At 39.1% G+C, this 12,443-nt stretch overlaps 1 protein-coding gene across 1 annotated transcript; it reads right to left on the reverse strand.

Annotated features, from left to right (window-relative positions):
• Positions 1-1,558: 1,558 nt before the first annotated feature.
• Positions 1,559-10,820, reverse strand: PCYB_101930 (hypothetical protein; the record flags this gene model as incomplete). The annotated part of the gene is made up of 1 exon (XM_004222742.1): positions 1,559-10,820. A coding segment is annotated over one exon (9,261 nt), but the record flags the coding sequence as incomplete, so codon positions are not given.
• Between the last annotated feature and the right edge of the window lie 1,623 nt (positions 10,821-12,443).

Below are 12,443 nucleotides of genomic sequence, written 5' to 3' on the forward strand. Positions count from 1 at the left end.
GCCCTTAATTTCATTCGCATAGTCATATATAAAATTCATCTTCTCTATTTGCAGGCCATGGTAAAAGACCTTCATATAAAACGCCTGTGTGCAAATTGGCAAGCACCAATAATGATGTGGAGGCACGAGAGCGAACATTTCTTGCTTCTTCAAAATTTTCGTAATGTCATCATTCATTTCGTAGTTAGTTTTGTGAAGCATTTTTTCTTCCACCTGATTTTCCTGCTTCTTTTTAGTGAAGCTAAACAATCTTTTTTTCTTCTTCATTCTAACAATAACCGTGATGGGGTTTGGTAGGTTATTCTTTATAGTGACCATGGGTTCTATGACAACGGTGTAATTGTAGGAGGTGTCTTTTATATGTTGAGTGGGAACATCCTTTACTTTTACGAAGCAGTGAAACATTATCAAGCCTTTAAAAATAATTTCACATGGGGATATGTCTAGCTTTTTCTGGTAAATGTTATTGTTATTAAGGGCATACTTATTTAGTAGTTTGTAAAGAATATGAAATGGAACAGCTTCGATGTCCAAGTTTTCTTCTTCTTCTTTATTGCTTTTTCTTAAGTTTTTCATGTTATATTTTTTTTCTTTTTTTCTGAGGATTTTAATGTATGGCAAACTACAATCGTATAACCAGAACAACGGAATGGCTCTTTTGCTGAAGGGTAGTATGTTTATGTAGTCTCCATTTTTCGATCTTTCTTTTTTCTTGTTTTTTTCTACATGTGATGTCAAATGTTTATTATTATGATGATGGTGAATGTGGTGGTCATGCTCCTGGTCGTGCTGGTGGTGATAATTTTTTAGTTTCCCTTTGCTCTTCTTTTTATGCTTTTCATTTTTTGTTCCTCCATTCAAGGTTTCCCACTCAGAGTAGTTCCCGCTGGATTTTCTGTTTTTCTTTAGCTTCCACTTGAAATTTACACGCGAAAAATATTTCGTTTTGCCTTCCTTGTATATTCTGAAATGCAGCCCCGAGTTATTTTCGATTTGTATGCAGGTACCTATGGAGAGGCACCACTTGTTTCTTATGATTTCGGGTTCGACCAGTAAGTTGTGTTTGACCTGCGCAGGGTGGGAAAAATGAGAACCATGTTGTAGACACGTGGAATGAATTACCATGTTGTAAACACGTGGAATGAATTACCATGTTGTAAACACGTGGAATGAATTCCCACGTTGGAGAGAGGGGGGATGATGAAAAGACACCACGCATCAGTATCATTGGTTGTAGAAAAGATCCCCTCGAGATGTCTCCCCCCTAGTTGTGACAAACAGCAGCAATGGTCAGCTTGCACGGCGGGCACAAATTTGCTGTCTCTTTGGGGAAGTCTCTCTGGGGTGCGCATTCGCGTTTGCGTATTGTGTAAAATGGTTGCACGCGTCTGCGTGCGGTATAGCGCAAAAGGCTGTTCGCTCTGTTGCGCTCCAGTTCGATTCTTATCGCTCGCTGGTCTACTCTCCTTTTTGCTCCGGTTCGCTCCTTATCCCTCGCTGGTCTACTCTCCTTTTTGTTCCGGTTCGCTCCTTATCGTTCGCTCATATACTCCCCTTTTCACTCGCCACTTACATTCGGAACCTTATACGCGCGGGAGTACAAATCGTCCGTGTACAGCACGCCGATGTAAATCCAGGAGGGCTTCTTCTTTATTATGTTGATAATTTTGTTGTCGTTCTCGTGATTCTTGTAGAGGAAGGGCATCCGGTAGGTGAACTGATGCAGGATGTCATACACGCTCTGAGTGTTGTCATAGAGGAGGTGCTTCTCATGCTTCGCCACTGAATTGTGAAGGTTCCTTTTTTTAAAGCCAATTTTGCAAATGTCCCTGAAAATGCTATTCAAGTCGTGTTCATTGGTGATAATGAAATCTTCAGAGTTCCTATTCATTTCGTAAAGCTCAGAGTTCATCTTCTTTTTCTCCTTTTTCTTGTTAATACAAAAATAGAGGCACTCGCATGGAAACTGGTGGTATTCGTTCTTGTCTATAATGTTCAGCTTCCACGTGTAGTTGTTATTCTTCGTCCTCGTTTTGTAAAAAATGATAATTTCTGAGTGGAGGTCATTGTAAATCTCAATATTGGAGTTCTTCACATCATTGAAGTCTTTCTTAAAATTTAAATTTGAGTACAAGTATTTGTACAAGTAGAGGAACGAAGTGGTTATGTTCAAGTTGATGCTTGTGGTGTAGAAGTGGATATGCAAAATAGGAAAATATTTAAACTTCTCATTTATTAGAAAGTTGAACGTTATGGTGTTGATTATATTGTCCTGAATGTTGTACATATTATCATAGGTTTTTAAGCCTACTTTAAAAGTCAAGTGCATTTTAATACAGTTTTTGTTTTTTTTCTCCTTTTTATTTGCCCATTGAATGTTGTACAGTTCGTCCTGAATGGCAGATTCTTCAGCGGATAATTCGTACCATAGACTGTCCATATACAAATTGCTGTTGACTCTTTTCTTCATTTCACTTTTTTCTGTGATAGCGTAGATATCTTCAAATTTAATTTTTTCCACCTTGTCGTTCAGGTAAAAACCAACATGCTCATTCGTCTTGTGAAAAAAAAAATGATACTGATAGAGACAGGTAAACATGTAGTAATTCAAGTCGTACAGATTTAGCGTTAATATATTTTCCTTGTTTAGCTGGTGTATTTTGAGGCATATATTGTTCACTCGAATTTTTATCTTTATCTTTATTCCCTTTTTGTGAAACATGTACGATTTGTTTTTCCTCATTTCTGTTTCTTTGCCTTCTTTTGAGTTGATCGCATCCAAGTTAGTCGACAGTAGGTTTTCTTCCATTCCGTTTTCCATCCTGTATATGTCGTTCAGTTCGGCGGTCATTTCTCGGCTGATTTGGTTCCCTACATGTGTATGTTTCGCTTCGTCACCTTGGCCCATTTCGTAAAAGGCGCTGTTTTGGCGCAGCAGCAGACCATCTTCTTCCGAGAGGGACGAAAGGTGCTGCTTCCGTTTGAACATTCTCTTCAAATTCTCCTTCTTCCTATTTGTCATGGGAGCGCATTTTTTATGTCTGCACATGTACGGCTGGTAGAGATAAAGAAGGGCAGAAATAATGAAACATGACAAGTTCTTTTTGGTCACTTCGTTCTCTTTAAGCATTTCCTCCTTAATATTCTCGTTTATCTCCTTCTGTACGGCAAAGTTCTCGTTCATGATGGGGCTACTTCCACTGTTGGGTAGCATGGAGATTTCCTTCTCATGAGGAGACAACACCCCACTGTTATTATAACTGACCGAATGTGTAAGCTCTTTACTCATCCTTTCTCCAACATGACACGCATCCACATTTCCAATCTTGTTGGTAAAGTAGGTAAAATATTTGTAATCAAAATATTTCTGTATATTACACAAATAATCAGCAAATTTATTATATTTCGAAAAAACGAACAAGTAGTAAAACAAATTGGTGACATATTTATTGCTATATGAGTACAGACAATTGAGTAGCTTTAGGAAGACAAGTCCATGGCATATGATATTTTTCTCGTCGTTAATATATCTAATTATGGAAAATAGCTGACTGTACAGGTAGTAGAGATTCTCCCGGTACTTCTCTATCTTCACATAGGCTTCTTTCAATGTATGAATAATTTCAGTGTACTTGGTGTTTCTCTCTTCCAGATCGATAAAAGTCTGCATTTTTGCATAATAATGGACCATTTTTTTGTATATATTAAAATTTTTGATGAGGAAATATTTACGAACAGTGTACATCGTTTTGATATCATTGTTGATGTAATTTTCATCTTCCTCCATGTCGTGAACAAGTAACGTCTTTTCCCTAATCAGGTTGTACACATCTCCTTCCTGTTCGTCCTTTTTTTGCGCAGTTTTCTCGTTCCTCTCTTCATCAGTCTCTCCAATTAGTTCGTTCATGTCATTAAAGGAGATACATTTATTTCTGCACTGGGACTTATCTTTTATTAATACGCCTTCTCTTTTTTTCGATAGTATGCCAAATTTGTTGTTAGCATTTGGCGAGCTATCCTCTGAGGGGTGTCTGTCCATTCCGTCATTCCATTGGGGGGTTGTCCCAGTCGGGAGTGTGTCATATGGGTCTTCCTTTCCACATGGGCTCTTAAGACTAATAGGTGGGTACACATCACCCGAGTCTATGCATTTTCTGGAATACTTTACTCCATACAAATTCCTATACGTTGAGTTCATTCGTTTCGTTACCTTAAACTTGTTGTGTAGAGTATTTTTGTCCAACAACTTCAGCTTGTTCATGCTATTTAGGTATACCCCATTTATCTTCAATTTTTCGTTTGATTTTTCGGTACACGTTTTGTCCTTGTGCAGAAATGGAAGCACATAAATGTTTCTTACAAAGGAAAGATAATTTCTGTAAAATCCTGCGTAGTAAATATTGTAGCTAAAATTGGTTTGCAGTTTATACATCTCTTTTATATTGTCTATGGTTAAATTTATGAGGAGTTCGTGGCAACTTACATTAAAGGACCTTTTCGTACTTAGAGAATTTGCAAATAAATACACACTGTTGATGCTCAGCAACCAGTCGTTTTCGTCCTTAATGTTTGGCATAAATATATTATTGTTATGATTTAAGAAAATGTTAAATTTGTCTTTGTAAATAATTTTGTTCTTATTTTTGAGTATAAACAGGTTAGTGTGTCTCGCCAGTTCCTTCTTCACCTGGTTGTGCTTTCGTGAGTGGTTACCGTAAAACTGGCAGTTGTTCCATTTGGACATATCCTTTGCAAAGTTGTGACGTCTTTTTTTCGCGTGCTCGGAGAACTCCGCTTCGTGCATAAAACTGAACGTTATGCTTTTCTTTGCCGGATTGAATGGCTCGTTTTCTGCCTCGCAAGATAAATCATCGGTTATTCCTCCACCGCTTAGGTATCTGTCTAATTCCTTTTCCACACTGATTGCTCCATCAGTAGGCACTTCTTCTCGACTGAGGGTATTCCCCCTATGCGCGAGATTACCATGCGCAACGTGATGATGGCTACGCCTACCTCCCCTGCGCTTCCCACTTCTGATCATCCGCCTGGCCATCTTTACATCCCTCATCTCGTTGTAGTATATATTATAAAAGTTGGTGTTATCATAAAAGGCGTATTCCATTTCGGTGCTAGAAATATTGTCGTTTCGATTGGGGAATTTTTTCAGGTACGCATAATTCCTCTCCCTGTTAGAAGCGTCATGTAGTTGATTTAAATCGAGAATTCCCGAGGCGTAGACGGAAGGCCTGAAGTTATTGCCGCTTCTGTACAACTTCAGCTGGTCATAAATGTCACTAAAGTTGAAGCACTTCCCTAACATGATGTTTAAGTTATTCACTTCTATCTTAAACTTTGAGGAGTCCAATTTTTTCTGTTCCTTGTAATATGTGTCTACACTAAAAATGATGGAGAGGCATATATTCCTATTGTTTTCTCTTATGTTTTTCCTTTTTTGTTTTTTCTTCTCCCACTTGTGGTACTCATTCCATTTCTTTATTTTTTGGTTTGCCATGGCTTTAAAGAGATCCTTCTCCCCAACATATCTATCAGCATAAATGTTCATGTTGCTATTTGACTTGCCTAAAAAGAGTGACAACGCTTTGTCTTTACGGTAGGTGTAGTCACTGCTAGAGGAGGAGTCAAGCCAGATGTGGGAATCGGTGGAATTCCCCACGTTCAATGTGACCATTCTTTTTTCCATCTCCTTTTCCTTAACATTATTCTTTTTCTTTCTAATGGCCGCTTTTGCATTTTCGTTCAAATCTTCGAAATCATTTTTGGAGACCTTCTTTTTGGCAAGGTAAAAAATCTGCTTGTTGATTTTCTTATTCATAAATGTGTTGAAATAATTTTTGGATTTTTCCAAAATGTTCAGGATGTTTACGTTACTGCCAGAGTTGGTAGAGCTAACAGATTTCATGCTCAAGTTTTGGGCTTCCTCCACTTGCTCATATAGGTAATCTTCCCCATAGCTATTCGATGCACATATCATGTTTTTGCTCGATCGTCTGTTACCTCTCATTTGTTTTTCCCCCTTTGATGGTTTATGATTGTCCAGAGAGGAAGACGTGAAAAAGTTGTTTTTTTGCTTTTTCAGAAATGAGCTGACCCGTACATTTCTCTTCTTCTCATCCTGCACATTGAACAGATCTTCTTGGATAACCCACGTTTCGAATTGGCTTACCTTCATTTTTAAAGAAATGCATTTATTTCGAAAAAAGTGTACATTATTGAATGAAGTTAAGTGGTTTTTTACCGAGCTGACGTCGGATCTGTCCCTTAGTTTATGCATCACTGAGTTATAGTCCGTGGAGAATAACTCGTTGGACGTGTTCGACATGCTGTCTCTTTTTTTGTCATCCCCGTGGTTCTTATTCCCCAACACGTGGGAGGATAACTTTCGGGTAAATAATTTTTTTATGGTAGTTTTTAGTTTTGTAGAAAAGCCCTTAACTTCGTGAACATCCTCCTTGATATCTTCCTTCTTCTTGTACTCCTCCTCTCCGTCATTGTTCATCTTATCATAAATAATTGACCCGGATTTTACGATCGTTTTTTGATTTCTCAAGCTGCCTAAGCTGTTACACGGAATGATCTCTTCATATTCGTTTTTTATAGAAACAGGGTTGGTATTATCGTGGGTGTTGTACTTTTCCATCTTGCGATGCTTTACAGGGAACAATTCCTTTTTCTCTTTCTTTTCTTTCTCCCCAGGACTATATGAATGTTCTTTCCAATAGAGAGGCGAGCTTACATTGGGTTCATACAAAGGGTTCATCTCCCTGTCTGTAGTGTGTCCCCCCTCCTGCTTATTATACCTCATGTATTTTTTCAATTTCCTCTTTCTTTTTTTTTTCTTTTCCATTATTTTGGAGGTAGAAACTTTGAGTTGTTCCCTCTGCATATATTTCTTGCCTACATGTATGAACTTCTTCTTCGATCTTATATTTTCGCAAATCTTGTTTGCCTTCACCAGTGCGCGGTGATTAATGCGTCTTATAGGATAAATGTAGTTGGGTCTCAGGCTGAATACATCCTCAGTAGACACGAAATTCAGCACCGTTTTATACTTGGTGTAGAAATATAAGAAAAAGAGCAAATTGTTACTTACAAACGCTAGGAAGTAGTAATTCTTGTCATGCAATTCTTTCAGCGAATTGTGCGCCTTTGTTTGGTATTCGAATTTGTTCATAATTAGGTACTTATAATTTATTTTATTTTTGTACGAAATCATTTTTTCCATCAGCATATTTATGTTGCTAATGTCCGAGGCGTGTTCGCTTCCGTCGATGGATTTTTTCGCATAACGCGCTCGAGTAAAGTTGTTATGCTCTGTTTGTTCGCTTCTTTTTTGTCGTCTCTCGTGTGTTACGTTCGCCTTTCCACTTCGCTTCGCTTTTTCCGCGCGGTCCAGGCTGTTCACACTGTTGTTATCGCTTCTGTTTGGGTCTTCACAACTGTGGGCCTGCTCAAAGAGGGGTCTCTCCAAATCCACCATGTTGCACGCACTTGCGAACGACACATTCGCGTTGTTGTTGTTGTTGTCGTTGTTGCTGCTGCTTCTGCTGCTGTTGTTACGCGAAGAGATGCTCATGAGGCTGCCATTCTGTGGCTTTCCACTTTTACAAGTGCCGATGTAGTTCTTCAGTAGGTTGTTATATAGGAGGAGTCCCTTCTGAAAATTGTCTACATTCATGCACGAAGTCAGATGGGAGACGGTAGAAAAGGATACCTCCGGGTAGACAGAATATACATAGAGGAATGAAAAGGTGCTGATGCACAGTTCGGTGAAGTAGTTCACTAAATCCATGGTTGTCTGGTTGTGCAAAGTAAGTCTTGTATTTTTCACGTCCAAAACAAAGTCGATATTGTTTATGCCCTCATTTGCTATCACATAGACCTGATTATTATATATTTCGTGCTTCAGTTTTTGTAGCACAATTTTTCTCCTCAAGTTTCCTTTGAATAAATCTCTATTGAGATGTAGGTGACTAAACGTGCGCATTATTTTGTTGCATAGCTGGAGGTACCTCCTCTCTGCATTACTGCCAAGGAATAACCTAAACTGAGAAATGTTGTTGCATATCTTTATTTGGTTATAGTCGTATATGATAAACTTGTTCAAATATAGGTAAAATTTAAAGCCCTTTTTAAACTGGGGTAAATAGAAAATCAGATTTTCTACACTAACAGACCATTTATTATTCTCAACGATGTTGTTTAGGATTAGTTTTTTCTTCTTCTGCTTCGACGTCATATTGTTATATATCTTCTTAATATAATTATAAAATTTATTTTTCAATTTTTTTTTCTTTATTCTTCGCTCATTTTCCACATGATCATCTACGTTGTGTCTACTTGGGGTCCAAAAATTGTGGAAACTCACCGTTTTTCCATTCTCATCATTAAACTGGTCCACTTGCTGTCTTAGCGAGGTGGAATGCTTTGTGTATATACTGTCAGAGAAGCTGTTGCTCTCTCTCCTGTGTCTTCTTCTTATTTGCAAAGCGGCCTCTTTTAGTTTTCTCCTCTTCGATAGACGAAAGGGTTCACAGGTCGATCTGTGCCTTCTGCCTTTTTGCACATCGTCACGCATTTGTGAGACTGCCTTTTCGACGTTTGAGTCATACGACAGGAGGGAGTAAATCGACGTGGACTGGGCAGAGCTCACCGGAAAAGTCGCCGCGGATGTGGCAGCAGATGTGGCTGAGGATGTCGGCGCTGACACCGGCACCGATGTGGGTTCGGAGGACGACCAAGACGACGCAGTTGGGGGAGTGGGTATAAACGATGCCCCCCCTTCTGCCGGATCAATACTCGCGAACCACCCCAAGTTATGCAGCTTATTGTTGCTCCTTATCATATCATCGTAGAGAACATTTTTAGTGCTTTCGATCAAGCTGTCCTTGTTGAGAGAGCTATACATATTTAGTCTGTCCTTATAACTCCTTGAGATCTGTTTGTACATATTAAGGTGTCTATTCCTCTCAGGTTTCCATCTCCTCCCTTTTCTATGTTTTTCTTTTTTTTTTCTCTTTGCGGTATCTTCCGTTTCATCCAGACCCATTTCATCGAGGATATTCATTATGTCGTGCTTCCCATCCTTCCTTAAGTTCCTTACTTTTTTTATCTTAAGACTTGAAAACTTCATTCTGTAGTTGTACACAATGACACTCAACACGTCATTCACATTTTCTTGCTTGACAATATTGTTCAATATGACTGTGGAATAGAGCTGTATAGAAATCCTCTTAACTTTATTGGCATTAATAGAAACGATATAGAAAGAGTTGTCATCATAATAATTTGTAAGTCTATTGAAGATTAGATTATTAATAGTGCTAGAAAAATGTTTGTTTTCCATCGATTCAAGATTTGAAAAGTCGTTAGAATGGTTCCCTTTTTTTCTCCTAATTCGTTCGTACTCTTCCTTCGACATGTACACATACTGGTTATTGTAAAAGGGGTGCACATGGTCTACTAGCAAATATTTACTCTCGTAAATATAGGAGCAATCAAGCACATTAACATCTACGTTTTTTATATCTACATTAATTATGACCTTGTCATTTTTTAGTTTTTCCTTAATTTTGTTCGTAAGGTTGTTAAGGGAATTCATCAGGCGGAACAACTTTAGCGTCTTGGGTGGGCTGAAGGAGAACAGCTCTTCGCGTGTGGTTTGCTCATCGGGTTTTTTCCCCTCCTCCGCATCTTGCCTCAAATGTTCCTCATCGTATATGCCACCACATCCTGTGGGACCTCCCCCTTGAAGATTCTTCTCCATATGCCTTCTCCCCATACCAACCTTTTTTACCCTTCCCAGTATCTCCTCATCCTCCGACGAATTCGCCGTGAATTCAGTTCTTCCATTCTCCAAATGCTCACTCCACCCAACTGTCTGCCTGTAGTAGTGTTTCATTTCCTTATACTTATGAATGAAATAATCCTTCGTTTCTTTGATATCGTATGCAATTAAGTTTTTGTTTAAATTGTTGACTAGGTAAAAGTTGTACGTCGAAATGAAGTATGGATCTAGGTTAATGCTAGAAGCGTACAAGTGAATGTAAAAATTGAAGCATTTTTTGGTCTTCTTACTTTTGCTCCCATGTTTATTTACACTTTTGTGTGAAAGTCCATTCCTATTGTGCCTCTCTTGATCGTAACATTCTACCTCCTTCAGAGAGACATAAAGGTGGTTTTCCTTCCAAGAGCTGTATTTTAAAAAGTCTCTCTTATATATTAAGTAATTATTGAAGCTGTTAAAATTGTTATCGCAAGGAAGGGTGCAATTTCCTGGTGGGATTCTTACCTTCTCATCATTTTCGAACAGATCACTCGCGTCATCTTGATAAAATGATTTTCCTTCTTCCGCTCTACATCCGTTTGTTATGTCATTAAAGGGATAGGTAAAATTGGCAGTTCCCTTGCTCCTTCTCTTTTTTTGTAATGTTTCCTCATAATTGAGAGTCTGGTACTCCTTCACGTTGAAGGATTTATTATTCCCCCCAAGTATGTGTGCTTTCTTTTTCTTTTCCCCTTTCCCTGTGTTCGCATGATTATCAGTGCTGCGCCTCTTGGCTTTTTTCGAACCTCGTTTCTTGTCTCTCTTATGCATCTCCTTTACACCATTTGTATTTACTTCTAGAAGTTTTTTGTCCATTTCGTGCACCACTGAAGCTCTTTCCTTCAGGGTGTTCCCATCTAAGTGTTGGTTCCTCACCCCGTTTGTGCTTCTCTCATAAGGATCATCCCCACCGTTGGCATGTGGTACCCCTTCCTTTTTGCACAATCTGGGTAGATACTGCACACTTTCGTAGTACCTGGTGAGTAACAAAAACTTGTAAACATTTCTGTAAGACGCTGAAATGTGCTTGTAAAATATGGGCACATAACAACACACAATATTTCCATCGGCGCAGTCGGGTCTACCTTTACCATTCAGACACATAAATCTAGAAACGCTCGAATGGATTTTGTTAATATTGTACAAATGATGAACATTAAATTTGTTGAACCATTCCAAACTATATACCTGGTTAATGTATTCTAAAAATTTTAAGTCCCTCTCCATAATATAGTTGTTATTAGTTAGCTTATCATAATTGGTGGTCTTCAATTTGGCATACATCTCGAAACTATTTTGTACAAAGGAGGGATTATAAAACTCATTTTCTTTCCTATTCGCTTGAAAATAGTGTACACCGTTAGCATGCTTGTAATTATACACCAGGGGCTGTAAGTACTTTTGCTTCCCTCGTTTAAATCGTCTCATATAGATGCAGCTGAATAGGTTTATGTTATACACAGATAGGTTGCACCTGGAGAGTTTCCACATGGCTGTTTTTTTGTATCTCCTTCTAATTGTGGGGAATTTTTTTTTTTTTTTTTTTTTTTTTGGCTTCTTTTCTTGAATTCGTCTCTCTCATTATTTACGGGGACACTCTCAAGAGAGTTCCTACATTTCGACAGGCTGCCTGTCATTTTGTTCTTTGCGCTTGTAGAATTTCCCATGAATTGTTCATCCCCAACATGGTAGCAACTGCCTTGTTGGGAAATGCTCATAAAGTTGTCACTGCTGTGATGGGCATTTTTTAGCACGTCCTCCCTCTGATCCTTCCCGTCTTTTTCTCCCTTCTCAGAGATGCACTCACTCTTTTGTGCATTCACGCTGTCCAAGTCGTAAGATGCGTGGTTGTTACCACCTTCTGTGAGCACAATATCCAACGTGTTGCTATTCCATCGACCAGCCTTCTTGTGCAGAAACGCGGGGGGCTTGAAGCTGAACAGACTCAGCGATCGCCTGCTCGGCTTGTCCTTCTTCAGTATAGGCTTCGAGGTGCTTTTATTTTTTCCCATAAAGCTGACAACCGAATTTAGGTGCTTGAGCAGGTTCTTTCTGTGCGACACGCTGTTAGTGATGCTGCCATTGTTGGCACTACTGCCCCGAAAAGCGGTAATAGGTTCACCATCCCCAGTTTGAGTAATTTCGCTGCCCCCCGCTTGAGCCAGGTCACTTTTCTTATAATTAAACAGAAACCTCATGTAGGACTTCTGCTTGCTGACTCTCCTTTCACTAGATATGGATTCCGCTTGATTCATCCCACCACTGAGGTTCAAAGAGTTATTCCTCTCGCCGTCATTCATCTCCCTGTTATCATGGCTGATGCAATCGCTGGTCCTTTCGGGTGATGGATCTTTCCCACTCCTTATAACCCCATTTTTCACCGTTATATCATTGAACAAATCAGAGTTGTTCGCATGGTTCCTACTCCTACTGTGGGACATCCATTTGTTTATGGACAGGCTGCTGTTCATATGCTTTGCTATTATGCAGCTGTCCGTGAGGGAGTTTTCCCCGTTAGAGTTAGTGCACTCCAGTTTGTCACTCAGCCTGTCGTGATATTTCTTGGCCAAATTGTCGCAGCTGCTGTGTGAGCTTCTAT

The sequence above is a fragment of the Plasmodium cynomolgi genome, chromosome 10, assembly GCF_000321355.1.
Source record: "Plasmodium cynomolgi strain B DNA, chromosome 10, whole genome shotgun sequence".
Classification (NCBI taxonomy): Eukaryota; Apicomplexa; class Aconoidasida; order Haemosporida; family Plasmodiidae; genus Plasmodium; species Plasmodium cynomolgi.